The following is an 18,866-nucleotide window of genomic DNA, read 5'->3' as shown; positions in this document are numbered from 1 at the left end:
CAGTATATTGTGTTTTTCAGTCCATTTTCAATAGTACTGTATTGACCAGTGTACCTAAGTACAGTGAAATTTCTTTTTGCATACAATTTGTTAAAAATCTTACTATATAAGCACAATCATATTAAATGGACCTTTGGAGATAGTAGATTATTTTTCTAATCTCCAGAGGATACAGACTGTCTCCCTCTTTCCACTCATCGTAGGAATCATTGTATTGAAGATACAAAGTGCTGGAGTACCTCAGCAGCGCAGGCAGCACCTCTGGAGAAAATGGATAGGTGATGTTTTGGGTTGGGACCCTTCAACCCCTTTAAGACAAGTAAGACAAGTCTTAATTAACAAGTTTTAATTAAGACAAGTCTTCCCTACCATTAACAGAACAGTACAGCACAGGAACAGTCCTTTCAGTCCTCAATGTCCATGCCAAACTCCGTCTCCTTGCATATGGCGTGCACAGCCTAAAGTTGCAGGACAACTTGTTCTATTTGATCTTATTTGATTGTGCACGCCAGGTTGATTGCATTTGTGGAAACAGGGCGGACCACATGAAGGTTGCAATCTCCCACCCCATGCCTAACATGATGCCAAGTTAAACTAATCTCTGCCTGCACGTGATCCTTATCCCTCCATTCCCTGCAAATCCATATGCCGATCTAAAAGTCTCTAGGAAGAAATTGTACTTCTTGCAATTAAAAACAACATTCCATTTACCTCCCTCATTACCTTTAGTTTATTTTAGAGATATAGCACAGAAACAGGCCCTTCAGCGCACCTAGTCCACACCAGTCAGCGATCCCCATACACTAGCACTATCTTACACACTAGGGACAATTTACAATTTTACTAAAGCCAATTAACCTACAAACCTGTATGTCTTTGGAGTGTGGGAGGAAACCGGAGCACCCGGAGAAAATCCATGTAGTCATGGTGAGCGTGTACAAACTCCCGTACAGAGAGCACCCCTAGTCAGAACCATAACCTGGGTCTCTGGCGCTGTAAGGCAGCAACTTTACCACTGTGCCACCCCAACATGTTATACTCCTTGCTATCTTTGTGGATGAGGTTTCTCACAGGAAGGCATCTCTGACAGACAGTCCCACAACTGAACACATGACACTTCTGATTTAGTTACCATATATTGCTACACTACTCCAGTGCCACCAGGACATGATAAAACAGAAGCATTCATTATTTTTCCACTTTTCTGCAAAGATGAATCTGTTTTGAACTACAGGTGGCAGCGTTAAGCTGCAGTAGTAAATGCCAATTTTAGTATTTGGCTTAGCAAGAAAAGGGAGAAAGGTAAAATTAATTAAAATAAAAGATGCTTTCCTGCAAGAATTAGCATAATCAGCAGCATATTTATCTCTGAATCATAGATTGCAAGTTAAATGCCTGTTGCTCTAATGTGTAGAACCTAGACTGAGACGCCAGTGCAATATTGAGGAAGTGCTGCTCAACTTATTTTTTTGATGTGACGTTACATTGCGGCCTTGCGCCATATAAAAAGGCCCTAGGCCTCCCAGTTTCTTGTCAATATTTGACCCCTTTTAAAATATCACTAAATAAAGAAGAGTTTTTCCCCTTGCACTATCAAAACCTACTGGCTTTTTGCAGATTAGTCAGGATTGACCACACAAGCTGGTGCATGTGAAACGCTTCAATGTCTTGAGCATCTGAAACATTTATTTTCTACATCCAAGGTTTCATAATAAACACAGCCTATAGCTCTTGCTCAACTGTGCTCTAATTTTGCTCCAATTTACCCCAAATTGCTGTTTCTGTGGCAAGTGATCCAAGAAGTTTTAAGTGCTAATTGCATTCAGTGCAGCAGTTTTTTGGGTTTTTTTGCACCATTTTGTAAAACTGAAACAGGCTTTGTCCGCAAATCTCTGTGCCAATTTCAATTTTTAAAAGTGCACTTCGACTTGCATAAGTCTACAACTCTCTCTGAACCTGCCTTGGTGTTTTCTCTGATTAGCAGAAGACCAATAACAGAAGCAATAGCAAAGCAACAGAACACAATAGCAGAAGACTGCAATAAATGTTGATGCTGTGAAACTTTCTAAAATAAACATAAGCAAATCACAAGAAAGTTCTCAATTGTGTTTTGTTCCTCAGACTGAAGAGTCCAGGTTATAACTTCCGCATGAAGAGCAATTACCTGTCACATCCCTGGCTACCCTTTCCTTTCATTATGTCCAGTCCACATGAGGAGATCTGACCAGACCCGCTCTCCTCACCGACCACGAGGCCTCCACACTGTGCATCTTTTAATAGTCAGTGATACAACCTGGAAACAGGCCCTTCGACCCAACTTGCCCACACCGTCCAACATGTCCCAGCTACACTAGTCCTACCTGCCTTTAATTCATATACATCCAAACCTGTCCTATGTATGTAGTTTAATGAAGTTAATGCATGCAGTTAATCTGAGTTTAATTTCCACCACCTCTGATTTAATTACTGTCTTCCTGCATCTCGATGTATATTAATTATTCAATCCATAACGACAAATACAGTGCTTGGGATATATAATGTTTGGGACCAAGACCCACCATTTATTTATTTGCCTCTTTACTCCACAATTTGAGATTTGTAATAGAAAAAAATTACATGTGGTTAAAGTGCACAGTGTCAGATTTTAATAAAGGCCATTTTTATACATTTTGGTTTCACCATGTAGAAATTACAGCAATGTTTATACATAGTCCCCCCATTTCAGGGCACCATAATGTTTGGGACACAGCAATGTAAATGAAAGTAGTCATGTTTTTTGTTGCATATCCTTTGCATGCAATGACTGCTTGAAGTCTGCGATTCATGGGCATCACCAGTTGCTGGGTGGCTTCTCTGGTGATGAGTTGCCACGCATGTATTGCAGTCATCACGGCTTTGGTGAATTGCAGCACCGTTTTGGGGCTCAGGTACTGGGTGCCGGCATCCTCAAGAAGGGGGTTCTCCTCTGGCCCAGCTGGAGTTGTTGTCAGAAGGACCCTCCTTGTTCCACCCTCTTCCGAGCACACCACCCCCTCCGTCTCCTGTAGCTGAGGTACGGTGGCTGATTCAATACTCCCGGTCTCCCGGAGCTGGGGCCCATTGGCCGCTGCACTGCTCCCGGTCTCCTGGAACTGGGGGACAACAGGCGCATCCTTTCCCTTTCCGATCTTCTCCTCACCCGTTTTCTTCCTCTGCCTCCATTGTCGGGCCCGCGATGTCGCCTCATCCTCCAACCAGGAGAGGTTGCTGGCGTCGGTGTGGGAGAGGAGTCTTTTCTTGGACTTTGCTGTTCCCTCCGGCCTTGGCTCTTAGGGCAGAGCCCCTGATGTTTCTTACTTTTCACCACCTGCCATGCCTCCTCCTGTTCCCCCTCTTCCATCAACTCTCCCTCTCCAGGGGGCTGGGGGTGGTCGGGCTGTCCTCATTCCCGTTCTCTCTTTCTGCTTGGGTTTTGGCAGTGGTGGGAGGCATCTCGCCCACCCTGGGGGTGTTAGTAACAGCCCCTCTTATTGTCTGTACGTAGGTGCTGACTCTTATAGGACAGCCCTGTAGAGGTGGCCTGCTTCCCCGCACAGGTTGCAGTTCTTGCTGACTTAGCAGTCCCTTGTCTCGTGGCCCTCCATCATGCAGTTCTTGCAGACAACTGCACTGCATTTGGCCGCCGCGAGCCCAGGTTTATTGCATTTCCTGCACACCCTGGGTGGTCCCATGTAGGTCATGTAACCTCGGTTCCTTCCGAGGGAGGGTGGATGATGGCTCCCTTCCCATCCACCCTCAGCTTCACCTTGACTTCTCGCTTGCTCGTCCAGATCCCAAACAAATCCTTCACATCCGCACAGTTCCCTGCTCCCTCGACATGACGAGCAAGGAAGGTGAGGACATCCACGACAGGCACATGTGGGTTAAACATGTGCACCGTCATCATCCGTTCCCTCTAGGTGGGGAGGGTGAAGAGCGGCTGTACCTTCGGTAGTGACAGCGGAGCCTCGTCCCCCTTCTCCCACAAGTCGTGCATCAGCTTCTGCCATCAGGTTGGATACCTGAAAGTGACATCAAAGTATCCGTTACCAGGGAAGTCCTGGAGACAGTAAATGTCCTTGGCCTTAAATTTGCAGGCCTTCAGCAAGACCTTCCTGACGAACAGGTCCCGTGAGAAGGGAGTCTCCTCGCTGAGGTCCTTCATGCTCACTCGCAGGGTATTGCGGATACCCTTTCCTCCCGCTCCATATGCTGCAGACATTCTGACTGGATGAGGTGTTAGGTTGGTTACCCAACCAGCATCGATCCACCTCTAAGCCAGCAACTGCCAGACGTCTGGTCACCAAGTTCAATCCGTCATAGATCCGCGATCCTTCTCCTCGACTGATAAGAACAGATGCTACACTTGGTCATGCGAGCAACACCCATGTCCCGTGAATGAGTTAAAAATATAATGGGCTCCTATCCAACCTTTGTCACCTTTACTTCAGTGTATGTTTTAGATTGAGATACTCTCACTTAATCTGATTGGATGGGAAGACCTGAGTGTATTATACTGAGCCCTAGCAACAGCAAGAGTGCGTGTAAGTGATAGGATGCACGCCTCAATATGAATTGGGTCAGTGTTACAGCGAGCGGCTAGTCACCAGTGGTTGCTAGACTGCTGGAATCAGCAAATGCAGAAACCATGGAGACTGCAGATACTGTGTTTACCAAGGCTTCTGAGTCATGAAACCATCCGCCAGCGCTCCAAACAACTTTATCTGCCGTTGCACAGATAACCAAACTGAGAAGTGTCAGGCTGGACTGTGGGTCTTTGGCATTGGCTGTTTGCAAACGTCCTGCACAAAAATAAACTCAGGATAAGCAAAATGTTTCAAGAAAGCTTATCTTTCAGCAGAGTTTTGTCTGCTGAGTTGGAAAAAATTTAGTCCAATTGACTCAACATTACATTTGGTGTAAGCACAGGAAGCTGCAAATGCTGGAATCTTGAGCAAAAAAACACAAAATGCTGGAGTAACTCAGCAGGTCTGGCAGCAGCCTATAAGGTACAAAGTGCTGGAGTAACTCAGGTGGCCAGACAGCAACAAAAGAAGGGTCTCGACCCGAAACGTCACCTATTCCATCTCTCCAGAGATGCTCCCTCTGAGTTACTCCAGCTTTTTGTGTCTATCATACATCATTAGTCATAAATACCAAATATTCGAACCCAGGTCTCTGGCGCTGTAAATGAGCAACTCTACCACTCTGCTGTCCCATCTGACTGAACATTTAGTACATTAGTACATTTAGGACCCATGTTTCAGAAAACCCCACATAAAATGCTGGAGTAACTCAGCAGGTCAGACAGCAACAAAGCACAAAGTGCCCAGGCTACAACCACCAATGAATATGCACCCTCCACCCGTCACTTCCTCTTGCTTCAAAAAACAACTTATCTCCAGTACCTGACGAATGTTTGAAAGGTTGTCCCTGTTTTTCGCTGTCCACAGATGCTGCCTTGGCCTGCAAAGAATTTTCCAACGTACGTTGCTTCTGGTCCGTTTACACAGCAATTACCTCTCCTGTGAAGTCCCAAAATGTTTCTCGCCCGATTAAATTTTTGTTTTGAATTGCCGTCACTGTTGGCAGACGGGCCAGTCAACCTTTTACACATCAAAGTATCTAGAAATAACATATTAAATAAATGCTTCTGCTGGCGTTAGAAAAAAAAGTTTTCCAAGAGATTTCTTCTTGCTTTCTATAAACAGCTCTGGAGGATATATTTTTTAAATCTAAACTGACAGAATAGTCGTCGAATCTCAAAGACAGCAACGCTGGCAATTTCTCTTACTCTTGGTCTAATGTAATGTAGCCAACATTATCTTTGGAATGAACTCTAGATCTAGTAATTCAATGGTCAATGGTACTTTTTTGTAACATGTGCAACTGCACAGTGAAATTATTTTTACATATTTACACATGCGGCTGCCGCCATGTTTTTTTGCGCCATTTCCACAGTCCAAAGTTCAGTCCGCCCGCTCGCTCGGTCTACTGGAGCAGTTCCCGATCCAGATAAGCCCCAGGCTCCTTCAGGGCCTCCCTCCGTCGCCCTTGACTAGATGGGCCCACTAACCTACATCCCTCTCCTCTCCTCGCCCAGCCTACTTTGTGTCCCAGGTATTGTCCAGTTTCCTCCCACATAGAGTGCCTGGATAGAGTAAAAGTGGAGAGAATATTTCCACTAGTGGGCTAGTCTCAGACCAGAGGCCACAGCCTCAGAATAAAAGGACATACCTTTAGAAAGGAGGAATTTCTTACGTCAGAGGGTGGTAAATCTGTGATATTCATTGCCACAGATGCAGGGCCGGATTTAGATAAAGAGAGGCCCTAGGCTATTCCACTTGTGAGGCTCCTCCCAATCCCCCACCCCCACGACGAGAGGAAGATGGAAGAGTCCACCAGATTGACATCGATGTGCAGCCGAGCGTAGCCAATGAGATAAGGGCTGGAAAGCTGTGCTTTTTATTTATTGCCAGTGCTAGTGTCGAGTTAACGGCTTAAAACACTATTATTCTGAAATGGAGGGCAAGAAAAATTACTGAAGTGTTGATTAGAGACTACAGTGCATTGTGACAGCATGTGTAAGAAAGGCCTATGACAGTGTCAAAAATATTATACATCAGGCCCGTACTCAAAAAGGGGGGTGGCATGACGTGATTACAAAAAATGTATGTGAAATAAGTGCACGCAGTGCATATCACAAGCGCGAAAGTTCCTCGTGGCAGGAGTCCAGGGCCTGCTTAAGGGGCATTCTGAGCCTTATTTTGGAGCATTTTTGCACCAAATTTACGACCAATATTTCACTAAAGATAATCCCCCTTTCCCTCTCCCCCTCCTCCTTCACCCTCCCTCTCCCTCCACCTCTCTCCCTCCCCATCTCTCTCTCTCTCCCCCCTCCCCATCTCTCTCTCCCCCTCCCCTCCATCTCTCTCTCCCCTCCCCCTCTCACATCCCCCCTCTCTCTCCCTCCCTCTCCCTCCCACGCAGCGAGGCTCCGACTCCGTGCTGCTGACGCCGCAGACACCACAGCCCCCCCCCCCCCGGCCCGGAGATTAACAGATTCTTGATTAGTAAGGGTGTCAGGGGTTATGGGGAGAAGGCAGAAGAACAGGGTTGAGAGGAAAAGATAAAGCAGGGATGATTGAATGGTGGAGCAGTCTTGATGGTCCGAATGACCTAATTCTGCTCGTAGAACTTATGAACTTCCTAAAGACTTCCTAAAGACCAACATCCACTACACCTCTGCAGATTAACAAAAAAAAGGTCACAATAGGACACAAAACACTGGAGTAACTCAGCAGGTCAAGCAGCATATCTGGAGAACATGGGCAGGTGACATTTCGGTTTGAGACCCTTCCTCAGACTTCAGACAATGCAAAGAAAAAGTGCTGAGAGGCTACTCCTGTCTGCCTCTTACCAAACAAAACCCAGGCAAAATCATCTTTTGCATTTTGCAGATTCTTCCTCATCACGAAAGGTTGAAGGACATTTTAGTCCCTGCCGGGTGCTCTTTCCACTGATCTGCACTCAAGAAGCATTCGAGCCAGGATCTGCTCAACCTTCCACCTGACATCTTCTGCCAAAGCAGTAAAATTGCAGCAATGCGCAAACTCCCCATGCACAACATCACTTCAGGCTTTCATATCTCTGCCTTCCGAGGCCTTGAGACAGAACTAAAGTCGGTTTGTTCTTCTCCATTCTGTTTCTGTGTCTGTATTAATTTGCTCCAACTCACTGATCTGGGAAGTTTACAAAGTTGTACCAACACAATACAAGTCAACAACGTTCTCCTTGGTTCAATGTAAACCATTGCTTATCACCTAATGTAACCTTTCAGTCATGTTAAACACTACACCAAATTATGACTGCACCTTGTGAGATAAAGCTGCAGGTGATAGCAATTGTAAGAAGCAAGGAAATGGGGACTGATTAAAATCTATCTCTTTAGAGATACGGTATGGCAAAACAAACCCTTCGGCACACTGAATCCACGCCAACCAATGATCACCCATACACTAATTCTATCCTACACATTAGGGAATTTTTTTATTCAGAAACCAATTAACCCACAAACCACGCCTTTCGAATATGGAAGAAAACTGAAGCACCCAGAGAAAACCCATGCGGTCGCAGGAAGAATGGACAAATTCCGTACAGCGAGCACCCATGTCCCATACATTATAGTCATATACCATACATCATGTACCATACATCATAGTCTGGCTCGAACCCAGGTCTCTGGCACTGTAAGCGCAGGAACTCTACCATTGCACCACTCTGCTGCCTCATCTGGCTGAACATTAGTACATTTTGGAGACATTGACTGTAGAAAAAAAACATAAAGTGGTGGAGTAACTCAGCAGGTCAGGCAGTATCTGTGCAGGATATGGATAGGCAACTTTATGGGTCCGGAAAAATAGGACACAAAGTGCTGGAGTCACTCACCGGGTCAGGCAGCATCAATGGAGAACATTGATAGGTGACACTTCGGCTCAAGATCTGAAAGGACACGTATCCATGTTCTCCAGTGATGCTGTCTGACCTGTTGAGTTACACCAGCACGTTGTATTTTTATTGGTACATTTTCCAATGGCAAATAATTAACAATACAATACAATACAATACAATACAATACAATACAATTCAATTTATTGTCATTTGGACCCCTTGAGGTCCAAACGAAATGTCGTTTCTGCAGCCAAACATTACAAACAAATAGACCCAAGACACAACATAATTTACATAAACATCCATCACATTGCTGTGATGGAAGGCCAAAAAAACTTCTCTCTCCACTGCACTCTCCCCCCCGATGTCAGAGTCAAAGTCAAAGCCCCCGGTGGCGAATTGTCCCGCGGCCATTAAAGCCACGCCGGGTGATGCAAGGTCGCACACCGGGTCTTGGTGTTAGAGCCCCCGGCGTGCGCTCGCAGTCCCGCGGCCATTCCAAGCCGCGCGGGGCGGTGCTGTAAGGCCCCGCTCCAGGAGCTCTTCAACCCCGCAACTCGGGCGGGAGAAGTCGCCGTTGCGGAAGCCCCGAAAAGCGGTCTCCCTCCAGGGACCCGCGGGCTCCCGGTGCCGCCCGCCAGACCCGCAGTTGCAGCCACCGAATCTCCGGGGGTCGGGCCGCAGCAGCGTCCACCACAGCTCCACCCGCTCTGGACTCGGCCAGCTCCGCGATGGTGAGGTGAGTAGTCGGCACCACAGCCCTGGTCTTCCTGTTGGAGGCTGCTCCTCGTTGCGGCCCCAACGACAACGGAGACCCGACAAAGAAAAGGTCGGGTCTCCCGTGCAGGGAGAGATTTAAAAGTTACCCCCCCCCCCCCACACCACCCCCACCCCCCCCCCCCCCCCCCACCCCCCCCCCCCCCCCCCCCCCCACACACATACCCCAACAAAAAATAACAAAAACTACATAAAAACAAAGACATAAAATAATAAAAACACAGACGGACTGCAGAGGCCGCTGCTGACCAAAATCTCATGTCATCGTATCAATGTCGCTGACTTAAACTGGATGCTTACTGAACTTTGGTAAGGCCCCAATCTGGCTCTCAACTAGGTGAGACACAAAGTGCTGGAGTAACTCAGCAGGCCAGGTAGCATCTCTGGAGAAGAGGAATAGGTGATGTTTCAGGTCGAGACCCTCCTTCAGATTGAGAGTCAGGGGAGAGGGAGCAGTGAGAGAGGGTGTTGGAGAATTCCCGTCAGAGAGAGAAGGAGAACTTTGTCAAAGTAGACATACCTTGAGGAGATTTTGCAGTAGAGCAGCCAAGATGTGCAGGAAGGAACTGCAGATGCTGGTTTATACCAAAGATAGACAAAAACTGCTGGAGTAAGTCAGAGGATCAGGCAGTATCCCTGGAGAATAAGGAATAGGCAACTCGGCTTATGGAAATATACAGGACTCCTCATTAACGGCTGATCTACTTATGTTCAGCTGCCAGTTATCCCATTAGGTTTCATGCTGTTCGTTTATTTTCACAGCTGTAGTACAAGCTGGTTAACAGTCAAGAAGCAGAAAAGAAAGGGCGTAACGTTGTCTGCAAATTCTGCATAACATCACACAGTGTTCTACAACCATCTTGCACTCAGATGCTGCTAAACATGGATCCCTCAGTTGAAGCGTTGGAAAGTAATGGCATTATGTAACAGCAAGGGCTAACTAACTATGATCTTAAAGCAGTAATTCCAGCTCTTGAAACTTGCCAATGTTCAAAGGAAATCTTGTGGTGATCAGGCCTGTGCATTGTGCTCTGGTGCACCTGCCCACTCCTTACACAAGAACAGTGTGATTCCGCCTGCAAAAATAACATTGCAAGTGTGGGAAATCTGTCAAAGCTGCAGTGTTTGGGTTTTAAATTTAACAGCCAACGTTCAACATCACACACTACAGTGGAGTACATTTAATCACACCTCTCTGCCCTAAGCTCTGGAATTTCCTCTCTAAACAAGTCATTTCCTTCTCTGAGACTCTCCTTAAAGCCTGCCTCTTTGAACACTATTTTAATCATCTGCCCTAACAGCTTTCAGGCTCTGTGTTAGCAACGTTGTGTGTTCGTGCACCTGTAATGTGCCCTAGAATGAATTGCTATATTGAGAAGGTTTGTATAAATGAGATTTCTCACTCAATATCAGAGATATCCTCAGACTTTAGACTTTAGTGGTACAGAGCAGAAACAGGCCATTCTGCGCACCAAGTCTGCGCCAACCAGTGTTCCCCACAGACTAACACTATCCTGCACACTGGGGACAATTTCCAATTTTACTGAAGTCAATTAACCTACAAACCTGTATAAATTTGGGGTGTTTTGAGGAAATTGGAGCACCCGGAGTAAACCCACGCGGTCATGTGGAGAACGTACAAATCCGTGCAGACAGCACCCGTAGTCAAGAACGATCCCAGGTCTCTGGCGCTATATGGCAGCAACTCTACCGCTGTGCCACTATGCCGCTTATTAATGCTTCTTAATATCATCTGTTAAATACATATATCTTCTTAGCCACCCTACACAGGACAGGCAGCTCAGGAGGATCAGAAGCACCACAAGGGACATGTATTTATTAGCTAATGCACAGGAGATGAGGAGCGAGAATGGCTGATCACTAACAAGAGCTTTGTACAGTGCAGGTGATGTCAACTGTACTTGTCAGTGTACTGATGTGGTCATCACATTGCGAGGAGGGTACGACAGCACTGGAGAGATGGAGAAATGTACAAGGACATAAGGTTGGAGAATTATAATCACAGGAAGACCCCTACCAATCTGTGGGATGGGATGTGGGTGGGAAATGTAGTTGGAGGATCTATTTCCCATTCAAAAAAAGTCAATAACCAAGTGTCATGGATTGAAGTTGATTAATGTAAAGTTGAGCGGGACCCGGGGCAAGGACTAGGCCGCAGGCTCGGCCTCTCCCTCCCACTCCCCCAGCACCAGGCCACTCGGCCCGTCCCCCCCCCCCCCGACAGCCCCCGCCTCAACTACCAATTCATCGCCAACGTGGTGGAGAAAACGGGGCCGGCGGTGGTTTCCATCGAGATCCTCGGGAGGTGAGGAGGAAGAGTGGGAGTATTGAGGGAGAGGAGGGGGTAGAGAGGGAGGGGAAAGTGGGGTAGGTGAAGAGGGAGAATGGGGGAGATGGGGGGATAGAGGGAGAGGAGGGGGGAGTGGGGGAGGTAGGGAGTGGGGGGGTGGGATAAGGAGGAGGTGTGGAGTGGGCGAGGAGGGGGATAGAGGGAGAGGAGGGGGCTAGGGAGGGGAGAGGGGTTATGGAGGGAGGGAGGAGTGACTGACGGTAGGGGAAAGGTGAGGGAGGTGAGGGAGTGGGGGAGGGGAGGAGGAGAGGGAAAAGAAGAGGGAGGGTGAAGAGGAGGGGGTGGGAGTGCTGGGGGATGAGGGGGAATGAAGGAGGATAGGGGTTGGAAGAGGAATGGCAAGGTAAAAGAGGAGTGGAGGGGGAAGAGAGAGGAAGGGAGGAGGTGAGCGGAGGAAGCAGAGGAGGGTTGGTGGAGGGTGGGGAGAGGGAGGATAATGGAGGAGGGGAATAGGGTACTGAAGAGGGAGAGTGAGATGCGTTCACATTGATCTTATATTTTACAAGTTATTGCCATTTTAAACTTTAAAAACATTGCAGTCGCCTTCCCACTTGCCGGCGCGCCTGCGCAGTTGGGGGAGGGTTGCCGGGGATCTCTGGCATCATAATGGGAACCCGTCAGGCCGCACATGCGCTGTTTGGTGAAATATTGCGTTGGGGGAACGGGACCTAATGGGTCTGCACTTAGTCTAGTAATCTATAGATCTGTGTGATTGGAAAACAATTATCACTGTTTCAATATCAGGTTAGAACATTGCTTTAGAAGGGTGATACAGTGACACAGCGGTAGAGTTGCTGCCTTACAGCGCCAGAGACCTGGGTTCGATCCTGACCACGGGTGCTGTCTGCACAGAGTTTGTACGTTCTCCCTGTGACCGCGTGTGTTTTCCCCGGGTGCTCCGGATTCCTCCCACATTCCAAAAACATACAGGTTTGTAGGTTAATTGGCTTCTGTAAAACTGTTGCTAGTATACGGGTGATCGCTGGTCAGTGTGGACTTGGTGGGCTGAAGGGCTTGTTGCCTCGCTGTAACTCTAAACTAAACAATCTACAGATTGTGAAGTGGGAAGTAGAGTAACCTAAAGGCCATGATTATGGTCCACTTGGGTACGATGGATTAATTGGCCTCCTGCACTGTATTGTTCTGTGAATCTATTGTAATTTCTTCTGATATGAGTGACATTAGCAAGGCCATGGTTTGTTGTCCTGAAGTTATACCTTTGCCTGCTTTACCTTTTCTCGATTGATGTAAATGCCGAATATCAGAATGGAAGACTAGACTTCTCAAACATTGAATGTTAGCAAAGTATTAGCAAAGTATTTTTATAATTGTAATTTTGAACATGATGCCATTTCTCTTTAATGGCATTAGTTTGAGCAAAAATGTCCTCTGCGTTATAGTATAGAATTCACTGATAAGTTCTAAATGTAACTAGAATAGCAAATATATTTCTCAGTCAAACTGGTGAAATGTAATTGAGCATGCCCAGTTTTGGAGAGTATCCAGTGGATTTCATCCAATACAAACTGAAGAAAAAGTTATTTATAACTTGGCTTGTCTGTAGTAAAATATCCCAAGGCATTTTCAGACAAACATTTGACAGAATCATTAAAAAAGAGGAAGAAACGTTTATTTCCTGCTGTTTTTGTTTTGTTTTGTTTTGTAGATGTACAGAGTAGGGGAATTGAGAACTTGGGGACATAAGTTTAAGGTGAAGGGGGAAAGATTTAATTGGAACCTGAGGGGTAATGTTTTTACACAAAGGGTGGTGGATGTATGGAATTGAGGCAGGTACTATTGCAACGTTTGAGAAACATTTAGACAGGTGCAAGGATAGGGAAGGTTTAGAGGGATATGGGCCAAACGCAGGCAGGCGGACTAGTGTAGATGGGACATGTTTGTTGGCGTGTGGGCAAGTTGGGCTGACGGGCCTGTATCCATGCTGTGTATCTCTATGACCTTGAAATGACCATGGAGATAGTTGACTTGATACGTACGTAGACGAAGGGATAAGTTAGCAATTCTAATGAGGCTTCCAGTGACTGAAGTAATCGGCTTCTAATTGGTCTTGGGTGGACAATTTAATTGCAGGGACTATCTGGGCAGTGACCTGAAAAAGACAGTGTATTTAGCAGCGAAATGCAACCGGGCCTGAGACTAGCAGTGTCTGGTGCCAAGAAAAATCCAGCTGTACGTTAATGTTAGAGAAGTCAATGGAAATGTACACATAGTTCCTTTAAAAAATCCACCCACTTTACCACTCTTCCTAATCACGTCTCACAAATACTCATTTCTGGTAAACAAACAGAGAGGTGAAAAATTCAACTTCATAACACCAGGACCATCGCGGAAGAGATGAATTTGAAATAACGGTAGATAAATCAAAGGTAGACACAAAATGCTGGAGTAACTCAGCGGGACAGGCAGCATCTCTTGAGAGAAGGAATGGGTGACGTTTCGGGTCGAGACCCTTCTTCAGACTGATATCAGGGGAGGGGGCGGGACAAAGATAGAATGTAAGCGGAGACAGTTATAGTGGGAGAACTGGGAAGGGGAAGGGGATGGAGAGAGAAAGCAAGGGCTATGTGAAGTTAGACAAGTCAATGTTCATACCGCTGAACTATGTTGTACTATGTTTATATATTCTGTTGTGCTGCAGCAAGAAAGAATTTCATTGTTCTATCTGGGACATATGACAATAAAACACTCTTGACTTGATGTGTAAACTACCCAAGCGAAATACTAGGTGCTGTTCCTCCAATTTGCACTGGGCCTCACTCTGACAATGGAGGAGGCCCAGGAAAGAAAGGTCAGATTGGGAATGGGAAGGGGAGTGAAGTGCTGAGCCACCGGGAGATCAGGTAGGTTAAGACGGACTGAGCGGAGGTGTTCAGTGAAACGAACGCCGAGCCTGTGCTTGGTCTCGCCAATGTAGAGAAGTTGACACCTGGAGCAGCGGAAACAGTAGATGAAGTTCGATGAGGTGCAAGTGAACCTCTGCCTCACCTGCAAAGACTGTTTGGGTCCTTGGATGGAGTAGAATGTGAGGTAAAGGGACAGGTGTTGCATCTCCTGCAGTTGCAGGGAAAAGTACCTTGGGAGGGGGTGGTTTGGGTGGGAACAAGTTGAACAGGGAGTTTCGGAGGGAACGGTCTCTGCGGAAAGCAGAAAGGGGTGGAGATGGGAAGATGTAGCCAGTAGTGGGATCCCGTTTGAGGTGGTGAAAATGTTGGAGGATTATATACTGTATGCGACGGCTGATGGGGTGGAAGGTGAGGACAAGGGGGACTCTGTCCTTGTTACAAATGGGGGGAGTGGGAATAAGAGCGGAGATGCGGAATATCGAGGAGATCCTAGTGAGAGCCTCATCTATAATGGAAGTGGGGAACCCCCGTTTCCTAAAGAATCAGGACATCTCCGATGCCCTGGTGTGGAACATCTCATCCTGGGCGCAGATGCGGCGTAGGTGGAGGAATTGGGAGTAGGAGATACAGGAAGCAGGGTGGGAAGAAGTGTAGTCAAGTTAGCTATGGGAGTCAGTAGGTTTGTAGTAGATGTTGGTCAATAGTCTGTTTCCTGTGATGGAGACGGCGAGGTCTAGAAACAGTAGGGAGATGTCGGAGATGGTCCAAGTGAATTTGAGTGCAGGATAGAAATTAGCAGTGAAGTTGATGAAGTCAGTGAGTTCTGCATGAAAGCAGGAGGTAGCACCAATGCAGTCGTCAATGTAGCAGAGGTAGAGTTCGGTGATAGGGCCAGTGTATGCCTGAAACAGGGATTGTTTGGCGTACCCTGCAGAGAGGCAGGCATAGCTAGGACCCATGCGAGTGCCCATAGCTACGCCTTGGATTTGGAGGAAGTGGGAGGAGTCGAAAGAGAAATTGTTGAGGGTAATGGAGGCATTTAGGATCTGAAGTCACAAAGTGGCCAGATTAATCAAGGTAGCAGATTCCTTCTCCTAATGTACTACAATGTACCAAAACAGATATTTACCACAAACCAGTTGTTTTATACTTCCTTTAATTCGGGGGATATTAACTCATTAGTTCATTCAATTCCAACTTGTCGACTAGAAACGGCAAATGTGTATTCCCTCCTCAGATGCTGCTTGACCCGCTGAGTTTCTCAGCATTTTGTGTTTGGCTCCTGTAATTTACACCGGTTTAAAATGGAAATCTGTGGGTTTGCTGGCGATGAAGAAGGGGAAGGAAATGGGGACAGTTATGTGGTATAGTTAGTGAAGAGTTGTAACTCCTACAACATGCCTCAAATGTGTTTACACCGGCAGTGAACAGTTTGCATTAAACTCTAATCATTATTTATATTTTGCTGTCGTGACCTTAAACCGACGGCCTTAAATCCGCTTTAACTCATTGAAATAAAGTGCACTCTAACTTTGGAGGAAACATGTTTTAATAACTACTATTCCGCTTTAATTAAAGATGTTTCCTTTTAAAGATTAAAGCTTCTGCGGGTGAGGTAAAGCTTCAGAGTGAGTTCAGTGTGGGGTTAAACAAGGGCGCTTAAACAGCACGGAGTGGCGCGCCCGGCTCTCGGGAATAAAGCGAAGCGCGCCTGTCAGGTCGGATCCTGAATGCTGAATGCTATTCATTGGCGGCATCAGACGGAGACAGGCTGAAACTCACATGGGAGAGACGATGAGAGGGCGCGGAAGGCCCCGGAAATAATCGGCCTGTCACTTTACCTGCACGGTCAGCGGCAAATCGCCTGTGTCTTAGAACTTGCAACAGAGTCGCGCTTCTTTCTCGCCCGGGGAGTCGATGCATCAGATCGATACTTTTCTGCAGAATGTTCAAGTTATTCTGGAAGCGGCCAGTCATATAGAAAGGACCGAGCAAGCAACGGATAGTAAGTGCGGGGCCAATTCCTGACTGTCTGCAAATGTACATAGAAATAAACAACTTGCATTAGTCACTGTAGATACACAAAGGAAAGCGAAAACCCACTGTTTTGGCTCCGGCTGCAACTGGAAAGTTTCATTACGATTAATGTCAAGGATATTTAACTTTCATCCAATGAACAGGTGCCCCACAAGCCTGTAGATTAAAGGTATCTTAGAGAGTGTTTGGGGAATATTGCATTGAATTGTGTCCGGAATTTATATATATTTTTGATTAGTACGGGTGTCAGAGGTTATGGGGAGACTGATTACTGATTGTGGATGATCAGCCATGATCACAATGAATGGCGGTGCTGCCTCGAAGGGCCAAATGGCCTCCTCCTGCACCTATATTCCATGTTTCTAAGACAGGAGAATGGTGTTAGGAGGGAGAGATAGACCAGCCATGAATTAATAGTGGAATAAACTTGATGGGCCGAATGGCCTAATCATTTGTGATGATTTTTTTAAAAAAAAGAGAGGATTAGAAAGTGCAGTTTTAACTGACGCTGATATGCAGATGCTATTTTACTGACCTATATATAAAATGACATTATTTGAAGATATGTATTTAAAATGTATGTTTATGGGCGTCAGTAAATCAACCGAGGCAGAGAATCAGATGTTATATGCAGTTATCATATTTAAACCTTGCCAAGAGATTATTGGGAATCATCTCTCCCTTATTCTTAAATTGGCCGCGGTGTTTAATTAGTGTAATAATCCTTTTTACAGAAGAAGTTAAAATGGGACTAAATCGGTTTGAATCCAGCAAGTCATCGAACGTCTTTCTTTAATCTCCGGGATGTGCAGAGACGCTGAGATAAATGTTCTTAGCAATTAAACCTTCTGTCCTGTATTACCCCCGGACGATTTCTAGTACAATTAACCAACGTATAAAAAGACACTGTATAAAAAGCAGTTTCGCAAACCGAGGCGCTTAATTACGATTAATGTCAAGGATTACGAGGAATCCTTTGATGCTTGCCTTTTAAGGTTCATTGCGATGAGACGTTTGTAATGACAGGTGCATTTATTTCGATGCACCAAACACGAATACTTAATCGCCACGTGTTTTGAGAAGCACTGGCCAGTGATAGAGAGACAGCCTGCACCAGATACCCACAGCTCTCTGCACATGCATGTCGACAATCACTTTTATCTCCATTCTGCCCAGGAGTTCCCTACTTAAAACAAAGCAAACATTTTTTTACAGGACTCTTTAGTAAAATGTCACAATGACAACAAGCCGAAACAATAATGCGTTGTGCTTTTGGCACCACTTAGAGATGGCACTGGGAGAGACATCTTTGTCCAAAAATGCCTGCTGGTTACCGATGAAGACAAAATTTAATTGAAACGTCTCGGAACAGTTACCGACAGGGAGAGAACCAATGCTTGATTCTCTCACTACAGTAAGTTTCCGATGGAGGAGAATAGCATATTAAAGCGAAGCTTGCCATATGTAGAAGGGGAGAAGAGTTGAACCGTCAGAGTTAAAGATTCAGTATTGGATACAAATATTCAGCTTCACCTTACCAAGGACCCATTATTTTCCATTATCAGTTTTAAAATGACTACCGTGCACGTTCATAAATTCTAGGAGCAGAATAAGGCCAATCAGCCTTTCAAGTCTACTCACCATTCAATCATGGCTGACCTATCTTTGCCCGTCAATCCCATTCTCCTGCCTACTCCCCATAACCCCAGACATCCGTACTAATCAAGAATCTGTCAATCTCTGCCTTAAAAATATCCATTGACTTGGCCGTCTGTGGCAATGAATTCCACATATTCACTATATTCTGATGAAATAATTTCTTCCTCAACTCCTTTCTAATGGTACGTCCTTTTATTCGGAGGCTGTGGGCTCTGATCCTAGACTCCCCCACCTTACACAATGATAAATGATTCAATTATTAGCCAGTTAAGACAATACTTTTATGTAATCAAAAGGATTGCTGTAATCTTAATCTACAAATGTCAATTTTAATAAAATTTGGTATTAATTTTGACAGAATTAAATAAATGAAGCAATATGGCAGCACATTTTTTTCAAAAAATGAATTTGTTGTTGTTTCTATCCCCAACTTTCACCCAGTACCACCTTACTCCACAAACAACAATGTCATGCCACTTCAGAGGGACAGTTAAAGGCCTGGTAATTAGAAATACTAGTTTTGGGCTATTTAGGAGAAAGCAGCTGGCAGGATAGAAGTGGTTTTGTGATGGTTTTTGTTTGCTTTTTAACAACTGGAATGAGAGTTAACCAAACTGAATAAGGGTCGTGATCTGAAACGTCATCTAACCATTTTCTCCAGAGATGCTGCCTGACATGCTGAGTTACTG

The 18,866-nt window shown here is 45.8% G+C and overlaps 1 protein-coding gene across 2 annotated transcripts in view; it reads left to right on the top strand.

Moving 5' to 3' along the window:
* Positions 1-16,213: 16,213 nt before the first annotated feature.
* mxi1 (MAX interactor 1, dimerization protein) overlaps positions 16,214-18,866 on the top strand; it is a 50,297-nt gene continuing 47,644 nt past the window's right edge. The window contains exon 1 of one of the 2 annotated variants that reach the window (XM_033033996.1): positions 16,214-16,486. In XM_033033996.1, the coding sequence (XP_032889887.1) occupies positions 16,399-16,486 (88 nt within the window). In that variant the 5' untranslated portion in view covers positions 16,214-16,398. The remainder of the gene's footprint in view (positions 16,487-18,866) is intronic. The other variant, XM_033033995.1, reaches the window with a different exon arrangement.

Source organism: Amblyraja radiata, chromosome 15 (assembly GCF_010909765.2).
Source record: "Amblyraja radiata isolate CabotCenter1 chromosome 15, sAmbRad1.1.pri, whole genome shotgun sequence".
NCBI classification, from domain to species: domain Eukaryota; kingdom Metazoa; phylum Chordata; class Chondrichthyes; order Rajiformes; family Rajidae; genus Amblyraja; species Amblyraja radiata.
This window is presented reverse-complemented; position numbering and strand designations above follow the sequence as displayed.